We start from the raw sequence: 23660 nt of genomic DNA on the forward strand, positions 1-23660 counted from the left end.
TCCTCCTGTGCCTCTGGTACACCACACAGTGGTGCTGGATGGAGGGAGACCATTGCCCAGGATTAAGCCAATTTCAAATCTTTCTCTCTGCTGATGTGCTACCATGCACAGCAGGACTATCCTGCTTCCACCATGATCTTAATCCAGAGACAGGGAACTGCTTGCAGATGTCTGCTATGAGCTGGAGGTGGCCAGGCTTGAAGCTGCAGCCATGACTGCTGGGGCTGGGCTTTTTCTCCCTTATGGCCCTCATAAGTGCTTCAAACCACTCCCAGCTTTGGGCTGCCTTAGGACACACTGCCTTCCCCAGAGCCAGTCCTGAAAGCAGCTCTTTAATTCAGCTATTTTAATCCAGGGAGAAATGGATTCCATGCCTGCTGTGACTGATTTCAGAGGCTCTGACAGCTCCACCATGCATTGGTTGCTAATGGATGGTCCCCTCCATGCCTGTGGCTGCCCTCTCTGCTAATGAAGTGGGAGATGAAAGCACATGGCACCATTACACACTACCTGAGGCTGTGTCATTCTGGCATTAGAGGTATCAAGACAAGTTCAGCATTGCTGGCTACTGCAGCAATCAAAAAGTGTTGGGGAAAGTGAGGTGAAAACTACAGCTCTTTCCCAATTTGAGCAGCATCACCTTTGTCTCTGCTTGTACCATTTCAACAAGAGTGATGATATGTTGATATGGCTACAGCACCCATTGGCTCAGGCAGGGCTCTAAGGAATCTGAATGAAAAATTATATTGCAAATACTATCTGGGTACTAGGAAGAGATAAAGATGAGGTTAATTATTTGGGGACCAGCCGAGGCATAGTACAGTCCAAAGCCAGCTGCAGGACACTACTGAGACTGTGAGACTCTATAGGCATGTTGATTTCATTGTTTTGCTGCTCCAGTGGAAAATACAGAAATTACACTGTTATGTAGTACTGGTGCCCAATCTATCTGTCAAACCTGGTGTTATTCTGGGGAATCTCCTTTCCCTAAAAATCATTACATGACAGAGAAGCAAACATGGTCAGATTCCAGAAGGAGGAATGTTTTTAGCTTCTGACCTGTAGGAAACTAGAAACCTGGTTGACTGAAGGCCACACTTACACAACACCTGTGACCCACAGGGACATGATGCCAACCACAGTATAGCTGAGTTATTAAATGATAGTTGAAACTCAGAAAACCATCACAACCTATAATTTCAAATCACTAAAAGTGCTAGGGAATACTTCCCCTCCTCTATACATATGGAAACAAATTATTTCTTGATGGGCTCAGTAAAGTCTGGATTCTAACAGATGTAAAATATCTAATGCATTTGGTGTCTCAAGACACTCAGTGATTAAATATGCCTGTTTTGTTATACAAATAAAAGCAGAAGCTTTATAGCATGTTAGAAGAAGTCAAAGGCAATAAAAATAATTGTCTTTTTGTTAATGTTTTATATTACAGGCTTCAAACTTTTTGAGGAAGTATAAACATATGCCATTCAATCAGCTTTGCAGAAATAACTCAGCTAGACTAACAATCTCAAGCATATTCTTGTTTCTTTTCCCCTCTAAGGTTTGATTAAGAGCAACCAAGCTGTTCTTGCTCCCTCTTCTTCCTTGAACTCAGTATTATTGATAGGTGGATCTGTATGCTCTGTACAACCTGTCTGTAAGTCTTGTATGTTCAATATGCCAAGTAGCTAAAGGTAAGATATGGATGGGCATAAAACTTGTTGCCAAGGCAGTGCTCTGTCTAATGATGGCAAACTGAGGTTTATCTGTCTCTTTTTAATTCATTGCTTGCATTTAAAAATTGCAAGCAATTCTATCACTTAGAAAGCAGCTGAACCTGTTCAGCCTCACCTCAGAATTTTTATTTTCACATAAAAACCTGTGTAACGCTCATAACGGAGCAGATTTCTACAGTCAAATGATACATTCCAGAGCATTGCTGTGGAGAGCTGAAATTATCTGAATGTCACCATTACTGTTATACCAACATAAATCACTCCAATATGCTCTTAAGCAATGCAACATTTCTTACACATACACCCAGCAATAACAAGGCCTATCACACACTGATTACAGCAGAATCTATGAAAAGGCTCTCCTTGCTATTAAAGATGAAAATATTCCTGTGAAAGATTTGCAAAAAATTCCCAGATTTTCTTGTTCCTATGAGTGCATGTTTTTCTGTGAATTTGGGCTGGATATGTTGGTTTCCAGGGCAAGTATGTGAAAATGCTGGGTCTACTTTTAGACAACTGCTTTGTTATTTCAGGCAAACACCTGCACTGGGAAAGAAGGGCCTGAGTGTCACATGTATGGCATGTACCCGTTGTCAGGGTAAAAGGGAATGACTGTGACAAATGAGAAGCTTTTCCAGCTAATTCATTTTGTGTGTAGTCATCTCAGAGCCATGAGGCTCCAGCTGGGACTGGTGCCTGATTACACTAGAAGCTGTACCAAGTCAGCCTCCTTCACTGAGCACCTTGGGGGCTCAAGCAGACAATCACACAAATAGTGAAAGAAAAGAACTACAGTTGTTCCTCTTCTGCAAATGAGGAGCTAAGTGACAGAGCTAAAAAAAGGGCTCAGCCCTCAGCCAGTATAAATTGGCACAAGAGGATTCAGGTCATCACAAATACACCAAGTTACAGCAGCTAAAGAAAACACTGGAGTTGGATTTATAATGCCTGAGATAAATATAATGCATCCGAGCAAGATTTAACCATCTGCAATCAGTATAAAAGATGAAATGTACTTAAAAATACTGTGCTTTACATGTCTTGTTTAATAAAATCCACAGCATAAAATGATGGTGCCAGATATCAAACTAGACAAGCACAGAATGGTAACACTGCAAGAAACACCAGACAGCTTGTTAAAATGGTAAGGTATATAATGTGCAATAAGGGACAAAATACACCCAACTTTTCTCAGCAGAAAATGATTTTGCTTATAATTTTCTTAGTCCCAAAGTAACTGAATGACTTGAAGAAATAAACTGTAATTTATAGTGGGGTCTGGCAGGGGGGCAAAAGAATATTTCAAGGATTTTTAGAAGGAATTCATATCTCCTTCTGGATCTTGAAAATATTTCAACAGAAGCTTCTGGGTTTTAATTACATATATCAATGCTTTTTGCCCCTCATCACCCTTTTACGTAAACATTACCTACACTTTCATTAAACTCTAAAGTTTTTTCCTTTAAAATAAAACCATTGGATTGCCAAAGCATTATTTCATTCTCTGATCTGTAAATATAATACATTTCCATTGTTTTTACCCTATCCTCAGTAAACAACAAAGTGATGGAGGCTCCATGCCCTGGTTACTCAGAGCCTTACTTCCCTGCCAGGAGACAGGCAGGGACATTTCACTCTGTAGGACACTCCATTTCTATGTGCTTGTTCCTGAGCTGGCCATTTCTGGGACCACACTAGCTAGTCCCTCTTAGTACACAATGACTCACTCCCCTGTTACCAGTCACAGAGAGATGAGACAGGAAAATTAAGAGAAAACAGATGCCTGATGGATGAAAGTGGAGCTCAGGAGAGCTAGTGCTCTATGTTCAAAATTGAAAGGAAAGAGACTTGATATCATTCAAAGCAGTGACACTCAGGGAAAAAAAAAACCCAGCACTTTGGGAGTGAGGAATTCAATGAAGCTATAAATCCATAAGTAGCAGTTGTAGAGGCAGATTCAAGAAAAGAAATCTAGTATAGGAAAGAAAGATTCACATCTGACCCACTACAAAGAAATGCCATGGTGCCAATAATGGCATGAGAAACATTATACTTCTTTTTGCAAATGGTATTTAGGAATATACTCAGGTAAGTCACTTGAATTTCATTATAAGTACAAAGTGAAGCTTTAGGTCAAAACTGTCCTTTCCACTCCTTTAATTCACTTTTATTTTCAGGATTATTTTTGAATGGTTTACATCAGTACTGATAAGGAACACTTCCACAATCCATAGATAGATGAGGATGTAGAAAGGACACAAGAAGAGGGGGAAGTCTTTAGTGTGTGAGAGACTGCAGGAAGGAAAATCCATTACTTGCTACAGAAAGGTTTCTCCCAAAGTCACCCCACTTGAACCTGTCCCTTCTCCTTCAGAGATCTGCAGGCCATGGGGGATACACTACAACAGAGCCAACCCTCACAGCAGGATTCTTGGGCAAACATTGCACAATTAGCTGAGTACAAGTGTGTCTTCAAAATGGTTATCCATTTCTGTAATGCTGTTTGACAGGCGTGTCTAAAATCTGCTAGGAAGAGCAATATACTCTGAGTGGAATGAAACACTCCACATAATTCTGACAAAAGTAGTCCAGGGTGTATGGCTCCTCCCTGTAAAACCTGCCTCAGAAATGGAGCTGGATCTGTCATCAGTTTTATTAAGGGCAAAGTTCCATCTACCCTGACTCATCTGAAAAACCTGTCACTGGTCACCTGCCCTTATTGCTAAGTTCATATGTGAGAGATGACCTTATCAGTCTCTGTCAGTATCTGAAAGGAAGGTGTCAAAAGGATAGAGCTGGGCTCTTCTTGGTGGTTCCAAGCAATAGGACAAGAGGCAATGGGCAGAAACTGATGCACAGGGAATTCTACCTGAAAATGAGGAAGAAATTCTTACTGTGCAGGTGACCATGCTCTGGAACAGATTGCCCACAGAGGTTGTGGAGTCTCCCTCACCGGAGATATTCAAGAACTATCTGGGCCAAACTCTGTGCAATGTACTCTAGGATGACTCTGCTTGAGCAGGGAGGTTGGACCAGATGACCCACTCTGGTCCCTTCCAACCTGGCCCATTCTGTGATTCCATGTGATTGAATACTTTGCTCTCTCAACATAGGATTATTGAGTAGCAATGCTAAAACTACTCTTTAAATAAAATATGCCAGCATATTTTCACAGTCCAAATAAATAACTTCAAGTAAACAAGTAACTCCATCATACAACTATCACTTAGAAATGCAATTAAAAAGAGCCTCTTGCTTTGTGTTATAAAAATATGGAAGAGTACTCAGGACAAGCTGTTTCACATAAGATTTTTCTCTATATTCAGCAACTCCAAGATCAAAATACTGGGATTTCATTTTTCAAAGCCAAAAGGATGGTTTAATAGTTATTTTATATGAAGACAGCTCTGTTTTTCTAGCCTGCATGCAATATCAAATTCAGTATAGCTTGATACATTTTCATTCATACTTTCATTACAGCTCTATAAAGTACAATAATTTATTATGCATTCTCTTGAATCTTTTTGAAACATCAAACAAAATGTAAAATTCAAAGGTAGAGAAAGCAAAGCAACAGAAATCTTACAAGAAAAGCAGTATTATGAGAAAAACAGTATTTCCTTTCTTATCCTCCCAGTTCTAAACATGAACGACAGTGAGCACTTAACAGTAGTGGACATTGGAAAACAAAACTCAACTACAGGACTCTATGCACCTTGCAAGTCCTAGTAGAGCAGTGATAAAATCTGAGTGCCATCAATGTCACCTCTATGATAATTACTCAAGTAATAGATAGCTTTTTTAAGAGAGCTGAGTGTCTCAGAAATGCTCTCTGCTGGCAGAATTTATAATATATTGGAGAGGATGGATCCATTCGTTCTTCTCATGTTCTTTGCTGACTTTCAGTTCAGCAGCCTAACATATCTAGAACTAAGAGCAGTCATGGGCCTTCCATACTCCTCTTCCTTACCTCAGCCCAAATGACATAATTTATCACTGAGCTTTGGGTGAATTATTCACACAGGGCTCAAACCACATGCAGATGCAAAGAGGAGAGCACAGCATCACATGAAGAAGGTTTTTGGCCACATAATTGTGACACAGACTGCTTTCTTAGCAGGAAGATTCAAAGGAGCAGACATCAGGCAGATTACAATGAATCATCTCCCCAGTTAAGAAGTCAGAAGTCTTTACTTTCAGGCAGAAGTCATTACACTACAAGGACCTGTCATCAAGTTAAAAAAAAATTCACATAGAAGTGGAAAGCTGAATCTTAATAGCAAATACTAATTTTCATCTATTAAAGTATTTTAGTGTGTGTATACCTAATATTGTAAATGCTTGAAATTTGGAAGTATTTCTTTCTTGCTTGTCTGAATATATCTCATCTTCCTAAGAGAAGATTTGAATTTACAAAACAACCAGCTTCTGTTTCTTTTCCTGATGTAATTTTTGTAACTTTCTAATTTGGAAATTCATGCAGTTCTTATCTAGCACTCTAAGAAAAGAAATCAGCAATATTTTCACAATCAAAGGCCAGAGGCCTTTTCTGTGAAATTACTGAGAATGATGTTATAAAATGCTATTACTCGTAGTGATTGCAAACTTAATATTTATTTACCTTTTTGTAGCCTTAGCTAAACACCATTTGCTCTAGAAGAAATAGAGTGACTAGGCAGCCTCAACAGCCTGAGTGGAACATTAGGAGAGTGTACCTGCATGACAATAAGAAGGTCAAACACCAAGATGAAAGAAGCCAAGAAGGCTCTTGAGACCTCATCACTTGGCAGAAATCCACGATTCAGCTTGTCCCAGCTGATCCAGTCAGTAGTGATGACAAGCACAACTACAGAGGTCAGAGTAAACAGAACCGTCCTGGAAGGAAGAAGAAAAAATAGTTCAGAGAGAATACGATAGTAATGAAGATGCATCATTCTATTTTATCTGTCTTCTAATGGTCAACTAGTATTTTATCAGCACTTTCCCACTGATGAAAACAGACTAAAAAAAATTAAGTGTGCAAACAAATCTTTTAATTTAAGAAAGAAAGCAGTCAGCTGTATGCTTAGTGAAAATAAATTTAGTATCTAGTATTAAGCATGTTGCAAAATTAGCTGGAGTATATCGCTCTGGTTCTTCATTCTGTACTTTTCACTAAAGACAAAAACCAGTTAAGTAGAGTAAGAAAGAAGTAAAATGTACCAAGGTCTGCATAATGTAGGCCAAATTCAAATCAACTAATTGAGAAAACATTGTCTAAGGCACCAAAGACATTAGAACCTTTGAAAATCTTTTCTAAGCTGTAGGAGCTGTAAGACCCTAACTGTGAAGTCTAACTTTTATACAGAAACATGTCTCCATTAAAAAAAAAAATCAATGCATTAAATTAATTGTTTTCAAATTCTGGAGATTGTAGAAAGATTTTGCTTTGTGTGTTATAAAAATGTCCTTCATAAAAGTTTTCAAGTATTTTATGACTTTTCTGAGAAGTCAGTGAAGAGTGAATCACAAAAGTATTAAGGCCTCTGTATAAATGCTACAAGAATTCCAGAAGACACACCTGACTAATTCACATAATTTTGAAACACAGTATTTAAAAAATATATTTCTAAGCTATCCCTGAAAAATACCTCTGCATCATTTCCAGCATCACTTTGGTAATACCTTACAGAGTTGGCAGCAGTGACTGATTGAATTTCTGGTTCTGTGGAAGCTGGAAAATTTAGCTGGTAATTTAAGGGTGAGCAAGGCTTCTTCCAGTAGCCATAGCTGTCAGCAAATCTGTGCTATAATAGTGGCATATCAAAATCTGAATGCATGCTCATGGCTAAATAATTGTGGCAGGATTTTTTTTCTACAGCAATAATATCTCATTTTCTTCAGCTACTGAGGGTTGTAAAATAAAGTGAAGAATATTTCCCATGACATTTCCAAACAGGACCAATACTCAGCAGAGGGAAAAAAAATTGTACACCAGCAGTCACAGGCTACGAGTCTGTATGCCTTTCTTTTTATACAGCAGCCTTGTCTGTATCTGTGAGGAAGGGAAACCAAATATGCACGTAGGCAATAGTATAATACATTTAGACTCATAGACATAATTCTTCTGTGACATGATGGGCTGCACTTCCTCAATGTAATGAGACACAAAATTACTTGATTGCTACCACCTTTACCTTGGAATTTCTTTTTTTGTTCTTAATAAATTAACTCAGTTACATGCAACACTATGGTTGACACCCTAACAATTTTCCTCAAAAGAATTATGAGCACCTAGGCAAGAAAAAACCAATAAATGAGGCATATTAGATGCAATTAGACCTGAACAATAGTCAAGCCCACTTATCCCAAAACATTTGCTTACCTACCATCTCAACTGTCCATACCTGAACCTGACTGACTTTTCTACAAGCTCCACTTTGGTACATACACAGAGCAGTTTACTTTGGAAGGACAGTTCTCTCTTTTGCATATAGTCTCTTGAGACACACAAAGGTTTTTTTCCTACTTATGTCACCTTCATATCTGAAATTCTCATGGTTAATGTTCTTACTTTACCTGAAACATTCTCCAGAAAGAAAGCAATCCTCAGCACTTGTCTGCTGACCAGGGCAGACTCCCCCAGCCACTAGGCACCCTGATTTTCCTTGACCTCTTTCTGTGGAACCACCTCTCCTGGGGCAGAGGAAGTTTAAAACCATAATTCAAATCTGAGTATTTTGCTATAGGAAGCATATACCCAGAAGTTATGCTCAAGACTATTCTGCCTCAGTCCTCTTGAATTATGTATTTGCATTTTGGAGCAAGAGTTCAAAGCTTGGAAGATCAGACTTTGGCATGTAGGCAAGCAAAGGCAGGCTTATTTTTATTCATGCTTTGTTGGCATGCATGCAAAGACCTATGTGTGTGCTCAAGTCCTGATTTCCTTGAGGAAATGCAGATGCACTTAGAAAATGGCTTTGTTATTCATTCTGAAATGTCAAATAGGGAGGGAAGGGAGCAGAAAACAGGCCGCTAATAGAATAAGAAAATGCGAGACCAACAAAGAAGGTTAGAAATAGACTTTCAAAATGGTTTCATTAAACAGCATAATTAGTACTCAGTTTTATTTTTGACCTATGACACTGGAACACAGCAAGACATTCAATACGTGCTTTTGGAGTTATTAGAAACTGAGTTTTTTTGGGTTAGAGTTCAGTTCGTTTCTTGTGAAAGTACAGTGTCCTGGAGATTAAGAAAAAAAGATGAGGATTTCATTTAACTTGACGTAACTTGTATTGGATAAACCAGTGTGAGCTGCCCTGCTACACCTAGCCTGGTGTAGTTTGCCCTTTATTCTGCAAAGCACATTATTGAGAAAGAGCTACACCATCAAACTATTCCCCATATTGCTGGCAGGACTTCTCCTCATTACAGAAGGAGAAAGGCTACAAGGTGAAGGGCAAGAGAGGACTGACTCTTCTCTGTACCAGGCATTAAGAAATGCAATTTCTGTCTCTAGTTCACAAAGGAAATACAGTTTTATATTTCACTTCTAATTCTAACTTGCTGTATTGAATTATTATGTGCCCTGGACACCTATTCAGCTGCAATAACACACATTTTACAACCTACTGCATACTCCTTAAGAGTGCAAATAAACACGGTCTAGACCAATAGCATACTGAATAGTTAAAATTATTAGGTAGGTCCACAAAAGTCACTACTGTGCTTATCACTGCCAGCGATTATTCAAAATCCCCAGTGCTACTGGGGAGGGATAAAAAGGGAGAGGCTGAAAGAGAACTTTTACTGCCAGAAACCTCTCAAAAAATAGGCAATTTCTTAGACTGCATCTTTATAATAATCTTTAATTACCAGGACTGAGTTTGGTCATGAATTTGTCAAACCAAATCACTCATGGCAAACTGAATCCATGCTACAGGCCCATTTGTCAACAGAAGACTAATCTGGTTCTCAAAAACTTGGCAAGGTCTAAAACAGATGAATCTTCCCTTCTGCCCCTTTCCACAACACTTTCTTGCACTATAAGCTTTGACCAAACAGACCAACTTTATGCCTATCATCCAGCATATTATACATTATGAGAGGTTGTGAACCACGTGGACCAGAAGCCTGAGCAGGTTTTAGTCACTGGTGGTGGTTCCCTCATGACAGACAGGATCACAACCAAAACCTTGTAGAGAGGAAGCATAATGAGCTGCTGTTATCTTAAATCCTGGATGTTTGGAGACACTCTCTTCTGCTGTTTAGCATGTCCTACCTCTCTCATCAGGAACTGCTAAGCAGAGCCCATGAGGCCATAACTCGTTCTCTTGCAGCCCCAAGGCAGCACCACAAAGCCATTCCAAACCTACACCAGAGGTATCTTAGACTCCATCCACCCACACCCTCAGGAATCAGTCTGTTATTTGTCTGTATTGAGTGAAGACCTGAACAACCCAGAATTTGTCCCTGGAAAGATAAAAGACAAGCTAATAAATGTATAAATTCACAAAACATCACAAGAACTGTTTCTAATCGGAGTCTCATGATTCTTCATGTCTAAGTCAGCAGGGAAAAGTATATAAAAAATGGATTCTGGTCTGTGATAGAACTTCATTTCTCAAACTGTAACATAGAGAAAATGACGTTTTTCATTCACAGGTTAAACACAATTCTCTGCACAACACTACCTTCCCTTTACTTGTGACTTTGAGCTGCTCATTTTTGCAGATATTTAGAAGTTTCTTCTCTTACATGACCCTCTGCTAAATCTTTTGTGATGCTACAGCTTTGATGATCAGATAGTTTGAGTTCTGTTAAGACCAGCTGAAGAGATGAAAGACAAACTTTAGTTATTTTCTGCATTTTCATTTTGTCTTTTTCAAGAGGCAAAAACACTATCTTGACTTTTTACTACACCTTTTCCAGAAAAAAAAACCTACCTGTGCTTAGTCAAAAGTAGCTCTCGGATTTGTATGACTCAGCATCTTGAGAACTTTTCATCTTAATTTCGCACATAATTGTCATTAAGCTGGGTCATTTGTAAATCATGAAACATTGTTAACGAGAATTCCAAGTATTGCTTAATACAATGCTTATTTGGGATGGAACACATTAGACAGGACCAAGAAACTGGTCAGTCACACTCCTTAGGGCTGCTTTTTGTGGGGGTGGGTGTTTGCCATTACAGCTGTCCCACCCACATCACACAGCCAGTTCCTGGCGTGTCTCCGGACTTCCCTGGGGTTTCCCCAACTCAGAAATCACCCCCCATATGTCACAATCCCTCACTTGCTGTGGAATGCACCTGCACTGGCTCTGATTGCCTTGGCAACTTCTCGTGAATGCTACCCAAATAGTAGCAAATATCCTGTGAAAACAGATACAGAAAAGGAACAACAAATTTTACTGCTCTTTATATTTAAAAAGGCTTTCCAGTCCTCAGGAAAGAAAGATAATCCATTGAGTCAAATACTCTACATAATTTTTAATCTCAGAATCAGCACTGGCCAAATACACAGTCACACAGTACACAATAACTATAAAGAACAATGCTACTGCAGATGTTCATATACAAATGCCAACACTTTTTATTTCACTCATTTTAATTAAGAAGGGCTCTGTTATTTAATCTGTCAAAAATAGCAACTCTAAGCCCATTCAAAATAAAATATTTAGTCTGCCTGTTGCTTGGTGTCAGAACCACTTCTGCAATTAAGCAAATATAAGGGACAGATGCTCTGGTGGTGGAAAGCATCTGTGTTCCCTGGAGCAGCATCACTTCAATCCTCCAGCCGGCCCCTGCTCTTCTGCCCCTACAGGACAGTTCTCTGAAAGAAGAGAGAGCAGGGCCTCGAGATTTCTGTGTTAAGAGCAGCTACTGCTGTGCCACAGAGTGCCACAGTTGGTGCTGAGGATCCCATTTTCACAGTGTTTGGGTAGTGTGGACTGACCTGAGCACACATCCAGAACTTTAGCACATCAGGTGAGATCCCAGTGTCCACTTCAGATGTATCCAGGAGAAATCCCGCTTGTGCACCCCAGAGCAATTCATACCATTAACCAAAGGGCAGATGGAGAGGTAATAGGCAGGTCCACCCCAGAAATGTGCTACTGAAGTGAATTGGTAATACATGCAGACCCTAGAAATCTAGGAATATCTGGTGAGTTAATTACATTGGACCTCTTTTGTTAAAATAAGGTGGCTGATCCTAATGGAGACAAGTACATGGCAGAGATAAGGAGCAGTACTATTGTCAGATTTCAGAGCACCACACTCCCCATGGCATACTCTGCAGGCATGAATAAGTGGGAGAAATTACATTAATGCAGATTACCATCAATGAGACTTAATTATCTGAAGTTAAATATCAATTAGAAGAAAATGGTTTATAATTCAAACGTTGAATCACATTATTTTTTAAAGTCCTTGTCACCACAAAAGTGTATGCCTGACTTCTGTCCTGTTGAAAGTAATGTATAAGTAATTCAGCATTTGCCAGTAACTACCAGCTCTGAAATACCTGTCTGAAACTCCCTATGCTGTGTATGGCTCATAACTTCTTATCAATAGCAAACACTGCACATTTTGAGAACCACAGGTTCCCAGTTAAGTCTTCTAAACAATGCCTCTTGTCATTCTGACTGGTGAGCTGAAGAAATTGGACACCACAGAGTATAAAGTACGCTCTGAGGTGGCAACATTGGAATTGGTTTTCTGCTTTTTTATATATTCACTTACACTATGGGTTTTCTTGATGAGAAAGATGTAGGAGAAGCAAGGCTTGGGCCCTGATGGGATTGCCTTTGTATGTCTTTTCCGGCCAGAGTGTCCCTAGAACCTGAGGCTCTTTTAATCTCTCAACCCTAACCTTAAGTATAACCCTAATCCTAACCCTAACACCAGCTTCAGCTCTAAACCTAACAAAATCCTATGGGTTTTCCAGATCAGAAAAATGGAGGCCCAGCAACACTGGGGCCTTGCAGGGATCATGTAGGTATGCCTTTTCCAGCCCCAGTGTTCCTGGAGATCTAGGCTCTTTGACTCTCTCAACCCTAACCTTAAGCTGAACACTAAACCCTAACCCCAAGCCCAGTTTAAGCCCTAACGGTAAGCAGATCCTATGGGTTTTCCAGATGAGAAAACTGGAGGAGCAGCAAGGCTGGGGCCTTGCTGGGATCACCTTGTCTTGCCTTTTTCAGCCCCAGATGTTCCTGTAGCTAACCTAATCCCAACAACCTTTCCTACAAACCTTGCTTTACATCTATTTTTTGACTGTAACAGTTTTGGTTTTATTAGAGTGTATCAATATGATTCCAGAGCTATTTGGGATTTTTGCACAAAGATTTGTATAAAGCCTGAAATTACATTTATGTTAATATAGAAAGGAAACATTTTGCTATGTTTCATGTAATAAAATTAATAAGATTAGGTAATGTAATCACATGGTGCAATATCAGAATTCTAGAGAGCATAATTTTTTTATTACAGGTAGAAGCATCTTTGAGTTTCTTTTTGCCACACCATTAATTTACTAAAATGAAAGTGTTATCTATTTCAAACAGCAGCTCATTTAAATTAAACTCATCACCATAAGCTTTACATTTCAAATGCTATTTCCTATCTGTGACACAAAAAAAGCAAAAACAGTTTATGAAAGTTCGGGGTCTTACTTGTAAAGAACATTTTCAATCACTATCATATGCAAGGTAGTATAAAATTCACATGAATCATATCCAAGGAATTCTACTTCATGTTCAAATTCCAAAGTTTGAAATTAATCATTTAACTCCAGCAGAAAGCATTTGGAAAAAAACCTGAACCAAAACAGAAAACCAAACACAATTCTATGTAAGGTAGAGAGAAGCCATTTTTCTGTTTTACTTTCAGATGGATACATCACTTATCAATGGAATGGAGAGTGGAAGACAGCTGCTCAAAAGATAACAGAAAAAAGGTTTTTAAAAAATATTTTCAGAGCAACAATATGCCTTAGGATAGACCTGCCTGGCAATTATTCAGCAAAAATTGTGTATATTCAGACAAGTGCAGCTCATCAATATGCAAAATTTACCTGTGAAAGGGGTGATTTCTGTAATATGAGGGAAGCTGTGTCAGAACCAGGCACAATTCCTGCACCTCATTGTGGTTGAGGAGCTAGGGCAGCATCTCAGTTACACAGGATGATACAAACAGGGCAGAGGCCATTACCTGTTCTGTGTACGTCAGACCAGCTATTTGAATATTAGTGTTAATGAGACCAGCTGGATGCAATAACAAGAAGATTTTCAATGCTACAAGGTACAATTTGTTCAGATTCTCTAGCTGGAGCTGGTCTACTTAGTACACATGAGTCAGCATTAGTCATGATATGACATTAGTCATGAGTCAACAATTCTCAGGACACAGATTTCCTCCACCCATGTGTCTTAGTGCTCAGTTATTCCCAGTCCCTGGTTAGAGTAAGGTAAAGGCTGTTTATCATAATGGCAAGACATGAGATATATGCCAAAACATACGAAACAGGGACTTTGGCTTTCATGTTTCCAGCATCCTCAGCAATTGCTAGAAACTCATTATGAGAACAAAATGTTATTGGCCTCCATTTCTCAGTTACCATGAAATACTCAGTAAAGTCTGAAATTCATTACAATGTAGAACAGGAAAAACTTTTGAAACAGAAAATATATATGTTTTAACATTTAGAAGGAAAACCCATTTCAAGTGCATTTAGATGGTAATTGAAATGCTATTCTAAAAGCCTAAAATTAAGTTTTCAGACCTAGAGCAGGAGCTAGAAGTATGTCTCAACATCTCCTTGATTTTCCTGAATTGAGACACATTATTAAATTCTAATTTTAGAAACAAGAAAGAGTGTAAGTGTGGATTTAACACCACATTTTTAATCCTGTCTATGATCTGCATTATTTGGATTTCTAGATGATTGATTAAGACAAACTGATTGATTTTCAGAAGACACAATTGAAAACATCTAAGTAAGAAAAGTGGTAAAAATTCTTAATTACTAAAGTGAGTCTTTCATGACTAATATATTACTTCTCAATTGCTGAATTTATTAGCATTGCTTCTGTTCACACTTAATTTAATCATTAATGGAACTTCAAACCTGATCAGTGTTTTACTATATAAACAACACTCTGAATGTTTCCTTCAGGATATTTTAGACTCATATTTCTTTTCTGCAATTAAGTTATTCCATTTTTTTCCGAAAGCACAGTGAGGTCTGCTATATTTTTTCTAGAGCCAAGCAAAAAACTGATCATTATATTTTTAAAAAGACATTATTTTTACATATGGGTTAGTTTAGTGCAATTAGAACTTTTTGTAAGGAATTCAGAATCAGCCAGAAACCTAACCATTGAGGTTTTTTTTTTTTTTCAGAAGTCTACATGTGAAATAACATATCTAATCTCTCGTGACAGTCAACAGAGATGCAGTGTGAGATTTGGTTGCCTAAACCAAATTTAGTTTGGTGTGATTTGGGCTGCTGTGGAGTACTTTGGTTGGTCTTCAAACTTTGCAACAGAAGGTCTCCTCTGAGCCCTGTGTCCTGTCCACCAGGCCTATGCACTATCTCAGTACACCAAAGCATTTCAAATTGTAGCCAATGCCTATGTCCAGGGACCTGAATCCCACCTTTATTCAAATGATGGAGTTTGGAAAGTTATGCAGGTGACTATGGGCAAGTTTCTACTTGTGGCAAGCTGAATGATTATCATCTGCATTGGCCATAGCTTCACTGGCTGTAGCAGGAGCTGGCATGTTGATAGCCATGATCAACACATAAACATCAGACACCTGAACCCAGAGCTGGAACTCAAAACTGAATTTGGTACTTGATGTTTTAATTTCTTTAAATGAAAAGCCTTTGAATTTTTGAATTGAAAAACAAATGTATTTTATGTAGGAATTAACAACACTCATGTTTAAATAAAATAATGGAAAATTTGTATTTAGAACCAGTCACATGAAAGCAGTCACTGAAAAGTTGGGGTTTACCTGCTTTTTAAAACATATTTTAGAAAACTGAAATGATTTCACATATAATTTTGATGTGGCAGTCATAAAATTATCCTCACAAGTTTTTGGAAAAGAAAACAAGAACAGACCCCACAAAATTTTCCATAGTATCTGTGATTATAAAAATATCACTCTATGGTTCTAAGAGTTACAAAGCATAAAGGATAAAAATGGAACTTACTTTATCTAAGCAGAACATATGGAACATGTTGTCCTTGCCCAGATACTGTCATGTTGCTACTCTTAGAAAACATTTATGACAAGTGGGTAGGAGAACTGTACAGTATACACTTGCATAGTCAAGGCTTCTCAGACAACATATTACAACCAAAACTGAAATGTAAAATGCAGTTCAAATTTAGAATAAATTAAACATAACAGTTTAATAGCTTTCTATGTTCTAGACTAGATTAGCTGTATAATCTATCCATACAGTACTTTTATGGAACAAGAAATTTCTCAGTATTTTAGGCTTCATACACCATCATATCTATGGGATATAGGTTCTCATTCATGAAGATGTTGATGAATGAGTAACTGTATCCCATAGATATGATGGTGTATGAAGCCTAAACTAATAGGATACATCATAGATATATCTGTGCAAACCCTATCACAGTTATATATAATTGCAATTGGTTTGAACTGCTCTTCAGGTTTTTTCCCCCAAAGCATTTTAAATAAATATAGGGTCATTCACCCAACAACTTAATTATATTTTGATTAAATATATTTCCAAAACAACTGCAGCATAAAAAACAAACAAAAAACCAAACAAAACTTTAATCTTGCTTCCTGAACAACACTTATTTATGTCAAAAATCTTTCAAATAATATCAATTTTACCTCAGTGAGAAAAGGGCATTATTAGACAGCAAGCTGAGTGCATGCCAGGCATGTCTGCTGGCAATAAAGAAGTTCCAACAGTGTCCAGGGCTGCAATAACAGAGGCACAAGCAGTAGATCAAGGGACATTACTTTGCTCATATCCAGAATATCACATCCAGTTTTTGGCCAACATTACATAAAAAGCAGCAATAAACTAAAGTGGTGTTTTTTAAAATGGAGCATTTTAAAGCTTTACTGGTTAGGGGCTGAAGCACTTGTGCCATGAAGGGAACCTGGGGGATGGAACTAACAGCTGTCCCCCACCAGATGCCTCTGGGGAGGTGAGCAAGAGGATGGAGCCAACCTCTTCCAAGAAAGTGAGTGACAGGATGAAAAGAGAATTTATACTAACTCAAAAGTTCTCTAGAAAAATGAAAGTTCATGTACCTTATTTTTCTCAAGTTGAGCCAGTTCCAGTATAAGGCTGACAGGTCTTTGTAAGAAAAAAAGAAAAACTGCATGCAAATTACTGTGATTTTGACTTCCTGGAAAGTTAACCTTTCTAATAGTAGAACAGGACTAGAAATAAGATTGAACAAAAAGAAATTCAATAAAATAATAATAATAAAAAGACTCACCAAAACACATCCTGACAGTTAGTGCTGTTCTAATAATTATATTCTCAGCTCTGTGACAATGTGAATATTGTCACTTTTTTAGTGGAAGATAAACATTAGAAATTTCCAAGAAGAAGGTGCATAAGGGAACTTGGGAATTATTAAGGCTAAATTCACTAAGATGCCCAGATACATACTGGATAAACTTTGAGTTTTCCAGAAAATAGTTATCCCCCTCAAACAGAAACTTTTCAGTATTTCAGAAAAAGTCCCATGTTCTATCCTGAGACTAATTTGCACTCTTTGCCAAATTGTTCCAGTAAACAGAAACCAGATAAATCCTGGCAGGAACGAACAGCAATATTCAGGGAACTCAGCAAAGATGCAGTAAAACCCAGGCTAAAGCTTGTCCCACACCAGCCCTGCAAAGAGAAGTGCAGGGGCTCAGATCAGCAATCATCCATGTGGATTGGATCATCATGCCACTGGCTACTCTGAGGAGACAGGGATCCCACTACTTCTGATCAGAAATTCCTTCCCATAGATGAGAAACATTTATCAATGAAAGTTTAACCAATAATGATGCTTATTTTAATTTTTTTGTTTTCTTAAAATACAGCAATCAAAAGCTTTACTGCAGGATTCCCAAAAAAGTGTAAGCAAAGATCCCTTTCCTCCATAAATAATGTCATCCTTTACCCTCCAGCCTTGGTCTCTTCAACTTCTAACATCCTAACAAGTAATACTTAGCATTAAAGATGCTCAGAATTTGCCATCTCAGTCACATAATTCTATGTTGAAATAAAAACCCATTTGCTTTTAGGTGACATTCCCTCCTTGCAGTCAGTACTCATTCAATTTTAGACCCATTTCTTCCTCCTTACCTGTCCACTTGAACTTAGTTCTGAATGGATTTCCATGTGGTTTGTAACTTGTAATGGAGCCTCTTTGGCCCTAAGATTTGATAGTTTTTTGTTGATCTGGGACAAATGCAGAGGACTAAGGACACCTCAGCAGGATTTAAGGCAGGGTAGTAGTACTGGACTGCTGAATGACACTGCAGAGCTCAGGCAGTAGGGATTGACAGGGACTGCTAATAGCCATCAGTTTTCATTTTTTTCCTGGGGTATAATCAGAGGCATTTGTTTCTTCTCCCACAGTTTTCTCTCATGGATCTCCTTTAGGGTTATAACCATCTTTTAGAAAGACTTAGAGACTAATTGATTAATCACACCTCTTATACCTATCCAACAAGGTAATTCTTTCACCAGACCCAGGCTACAAGCTGGGGACAGGCCTTTTATCTTGCCCAAGGAATAGACAAGCTTCTGGGCAAGGGACCACATCTAGGTGAGGTTAGGTATCCACCCAGTTTATCTCCAGAGACCTGAATAGTACATCAGATTTTGCTTTGCTTGCATGCCTATACTGTGCTCAAAACAGTTTAGCTGTGGCTAAAGAGACCCCAAGTTTGACAGAGATTGTGCTGACCAAATTTTTTTAAAAATATATTCCATGTTTAATATTCTCTTTAACACTTTTACTCCTCACTGATTGTGTCCCCTCTAGTTTTACAGCTCTATGATCCTTTTCTTCCTGGTAAATACTTCAACGCGTGTGTTTGACAAGCATAAATGCCTACAAGCTGCCACCCCAATATGTATATGATTGCTCAATCAATCTCCAGCAAGCACCTACAGTGAGAAGCTAGAGGAATACTTTTGGAAGGGCTATATTTTGCAGCATCTCACTTTCTCTCTAAACAGGGAACCTTTGTCTTGTTGATGAGACTTTGAAACAAATCAGAATTTGGAATAAATGGGCTTCTTTGATCAACCACTGGAAAGACTAGAATCAGCCACATTTTTAGACTTTTTTATTGCAAATAACTGCATCCATTTCACAAAGGTTCTAAGAGGGAAGACAGCTTTTGGGGACTAGATAGAGCATCTCAGAAAGCTTCGTTTAGTCATTTGGATTAACTTGGTTATTATCATCTTCAGTTTTCTCCTAGGTCATCCAGTCATTGTACAGAGTTGATATTAAATTAATTTGACCAGTTCTTCAATGAGATTTTTGGCTTTATGTTCTTCCTGGGAGCCCTGAAAATAACTATCATCTCTAGCTAAGAGGCTGTGAAAGATGAATATGACTTACAATCATCCCTGGGCCTTTCCATCCATTACTGGTAATCTATCACAGACATTTCTGAGTTGATAACCCCATCAATGCCTACTAAAAAAAAAAATCTATTTCATCTGAAGCAGAGGCCACCTTCACTAAGTTAAAGCAGGTTTTCAGTGCACAGGAAGAGTATTCTGATATTTATTTGGGGAGGAATAGACTTTACATTCTGGATTTTTTTTTAGTTTGAAAAGTGTTCATAAATGCTATAACCAATCATTGTTTATATAGGCATTTCATTCTGCATTTAAAGGTGGCTTCAGATATGGGTTATACAGGACTGGGGTGACAACCAGTTGCAATTACAAACAGTAATTGCAGAATGCCACAACGTCTTCTCTGAAGCTACCTGCCTGCTAAGCAAGATGCCCTTAACTTCATTCAGAATATAGCCCACAAGATCTTGAGAACATCCTGCTAGAACAAATTTTAACAATGCTTCTAGACACTAATGCTGTTACCAATTTCTCTGTCAATCAGCTTATACTTTCCTTGAATTTGCATAAATCTAAATGCTGGGAAAACACATATTTAATTCTATTTAGATTTCTGTAATTACATTTGCATGAAATTTGTTTAAAGGATGGGATATGTGTAATGAATGACACTAGCAAAGCTCTATTGCTTTACTTGAATGGGAATAAGTGAATATATGAAGGGTTCTGGTTACAAGGCATAATTCAAAGAGAGTGTATAGATCACCTCTCTCTAAAGGAAAAAAACAAACAAACAAAAAACTACCAACAAACCAAAAAATAATTTTTCATAATTCAGTTTGAAGAATTAAAACTACCCAGTTGGACTGACCATGTGGAAAATGGTCCTCAAATCTCTTTCAGAAAGATGATAACAGAATAGCTCACAAAGCCAAAAAGTTTGGAACAAACCAATATTTTAAAACCTGTGAAAGCTGTTTAAAATCTTAGCTCCTGCTTAACATACTATGCTAGTGGTGTGTGTGCCTGCTGTGTTGACACCTTGGACCTTGCCATCGATTTCATTCCAAATAGATCTGACCTAGGTGCTCTTTAGAAAGGAATTGTTTAAAAACACCTCCAACAGCTTTCTACTTACATTATTACACTTTGCAGTGATTTTTTAAAGCCCATTCTTTTTGCAACCCAAGGCCTGCTAGTGATTGTTTAGTTTCCTTTCACTTATATTGAAAAACTTAATATTAGGTAGCAAATTAAAATGCTTCTTTAATTTTGGATTTTTTCAGAACATAGTCACACCTGCTGCCAATTAGAGTGTTATTAATGCTCATTCGGTCTGTTCATATTGCAAAGAAAATGATAAAACTGAGCCCTAATTGCCAGTGTCCTAATGAGCACAGCTGTGTCAAAAGGCCAAAAGGTTTCTGAAATAATCCAAAGCCCAGACCTTAGATGGCAAAATAGGATTATAATATCTTTTTTCCTCTTTCTGCTCATGCAGGGAGAGACACGATAGCTGAATTCTTCCTCTCGGTTCAAGGAGCTCTGGTTTTGTCCATGTACTAGGAATTACCTCAATCACAGAAAGTCATATCACTGCAGACATTCACATAGCATGAATGATCTTAAAAACAAAAATTATAAAAGTGAGGAGATAAAATAAATAATGGCATTACAAAGTAGTGATTCCTCCCTCCTAATCTTTTTTAACCTGTTTCAATTTCCAAACTGATCAAAAACCACAAAAAATAATAAGTATAATAAGTATAATAATAATAATAATAAGTTTATAATAATTATAATAATAATAAGTATAATAAGATGGCTTGACAAGATGGATGGATAGTTAAAATTTTCACAAGGTCCATTGGAAGACTTTAGGATAAAACTTTAGTTTGTGACTGAAGCTAGGCTTCTAAATCCATAGCCAGAGAATTATATTTAAATGGTCTGATTATCTCGATTACTGCAAGCCCCACAAATATGTAGGTCAAATTCAAGATAATTTTTAATATATTTCAATGCTTAAAATAATATTATAGGCTAGTAAATTCAGATGGGTAAGGTATGAATATTTTGGCTATGACTGAATTTCCCGGAAGGGTAAAGCATTTTTCCTATGCATCACTTTCCGACTGCATGCACGTAGATACCAGTGTCAGCTTTCTTTATTAGTCTGTTCTTCCATTGAGAGGCAAAACCTGCTGTCACAAGGCACATTAAAGTTTAGAATGTTGTATTACACAAGGTAAGTATGCAACTTCTGGCGCTGACAAAGTCAGATTATTTCCCCACATATCACAAACAATAACCCAATCAGGTTTCTTATATAAGAATCATAAAAATATACATGTTAATAATATTGTTATTACTCAAAATCAGAAATTAGGTCTGTAAGAAAAAACTCAATAAATGAATGTGAAAAGGAGCCAGATTAGGTGGAAACAAAAAAAAACTCCAAAAAACAAAACACACACTAAGCATCAGAATTTTGCTTATGGAATAATGATAAGAACCAACACTGTGAAGAAAAAAGCATAGAAGTTCTAAGAGGGAAGTACTATCAAAGTTGAGAAAAGGGTTTAAGACCAAAGAAATCAAACAGGACAGGTATTATTGTATGCTTGAATAATTTATTTTTATGGATGCCATGAAGCTTATTAAACACTTCAAGGGAAAACATCCCTTACACCTAACTGGAAAAAAAAATCTGTCAAAATCTGTCAGTATCTAAAGGAGGATTAAAGTTTCACTGACAACTACTAGGCTTTTGTCATTGATTTTCAAAAGACAAAGGTCAGGTGCTTGTTTAAACACATGTGAATGTACCTATTCACTAAAAAAAGTCAATCACCTTGATGGTTAAAGTCAATATCAAAAGCTATGGACAACAACTGTTCAGAAGCATAAAGATTTTCCTAAATTTGCAACTTCACCAAGATTGCTTTATTCTATGCATGAATTGAAGGTCCTAAACAAATTCTACTTCTTTATAAAATTAAATTATATGACATACTGCTGATATCTCTGGTAATATGGGTGATATTAACAGCATATTTCTTTCATTAAAATTATTGATATTATTAGCAGTTACAGATTGACTGTAGATATAAAAAGATTTTCTTTTAGACCTAAAGAAAATCTGCTGGAAGTTCTGAGGCCTCAAAACCACATTGCATTTAATAAAATAATGCTAGCATCGCTAGAAAGCAAATTTTGCTTCAATAACAGCTTCAAAACTATATAAAGAAACAAAACCCCATATTTGGCTTTAGTTCAGTGTTTACTTCACACAAATGCCTTTGCTTCACTGTGCCATTATCCACCAGCAGAGTATACCATTACTGGAACACAAGCTCTCATTCCACTAATGGTATTGCTTAAAGAACATATGAAGATGCTGGTGTTTTCATCCAGAAGACATCCATACATCTTGCACAAGTAATTACATTACCAGTAATCCTTTTAAAAGGCTCTCTTTGCTCAGTTGCTTTGCCAATAGCTCTAAGCTTGGTTACATGACAATGGCACTCACTCATAGCGCATGAATTGGTAACAGATGAACCAGCTAATACACTTGTGCTCTCTGATCACTCACAAATCATAGAACCCCGACCCATCAAAGGAAACAAACATGCTTTACAAAGCCCCAGATAGTTTTGTTTTATTTATGGCTGAAAACAGCAAAGAATGCTGAATATAGCACGTCCTTTTACACATTTTGCGAAGAACAACAATTACCAGGAAACAGAGCCACTAACTTTTTAAGGAGTGCTGGCATTCACAATGATATAAAAAAATCAGTCTCTAACTGCAGGACAAGCATCTCTTTCATGAAGGAAAGAAGCACCAATATGAAGGTATGGAATACAAGGCATATAATGAAATACTCTAATCACACCAACAGATTCAGACTAAGAAATTTTGCTAAATATTCAAACACTGCCTGAATTAAATCTGAAGACTATTTTCCATACTGTGAATTATGTCGAATTCATTAATGAATAAAAACTGTTAACCTCAAAACTAACCTTGCACTTTTCTACTGTAGAGTCTACTCCGTGTTCCTGAGATAGTGATTAAAAATAGCAACTGTCATTGTATCTGTCAGTCAGTGTATACATAGATGATGCAGGAGGCAATATGCAGAAGTGTTTTAGAATCATCAAGCAGCAGTACACAGAAAGGCAGAGAATAAATTAAACCAAAAAATAAGCCTCAGGCTGATGTGTTTGAACTTCACTGCAAACATTCTTCATACATATTTAATTGCTCCATTGAGACTGTGACTGTTCTGGAGATGTTCCAGGCATTATTTCCATTCCATTAGTAC

The 23660-nt window shown here is 37.6% G+C and overlaps 1 protein-coding gene across 3 annotated transcripts in view; it reads right to left on the bottom strand.

Annotated features, from left to right (window-relative positions):
• Positions 1 to 23660, bottom strand: part of TMEM117 (transmembrane protein 117) — a 178950-nt gene that overhangs the window by 29463 nt on the left and 125827 nt on the right. For all 3 annotated transcript variants that reach the window (XM_071423569.1, XM_071423567.1, XM_071423568.1), the window contains exon 6: positions 6452 to 6611. In XM_071423569.1, coding sequence (XP_071279670.1) covers positions 6452 to 6611 — 160 coding nt within the window. The remainder of the gene's footprint in view (positions 1 to 6451; positions 6612 to 23660) is intronic.

Source organism: Agelaius tricolor, unplaced genomic scaffold (genome assembly GCF_023055355.1).
Source record: "Agelaius tricolor isolate 1412-34295 unplaced genomic scaffold, bAgeTri1.0.p SCAF_3, whole genome shotgun sequence".
In the NCBI taxonomy this organism is placed as follows: Eukaryota; Metazoa; Chordata; class Aves; order Passeriformes; family Icteridae; genus Agelaius; species Agelaius tricolor.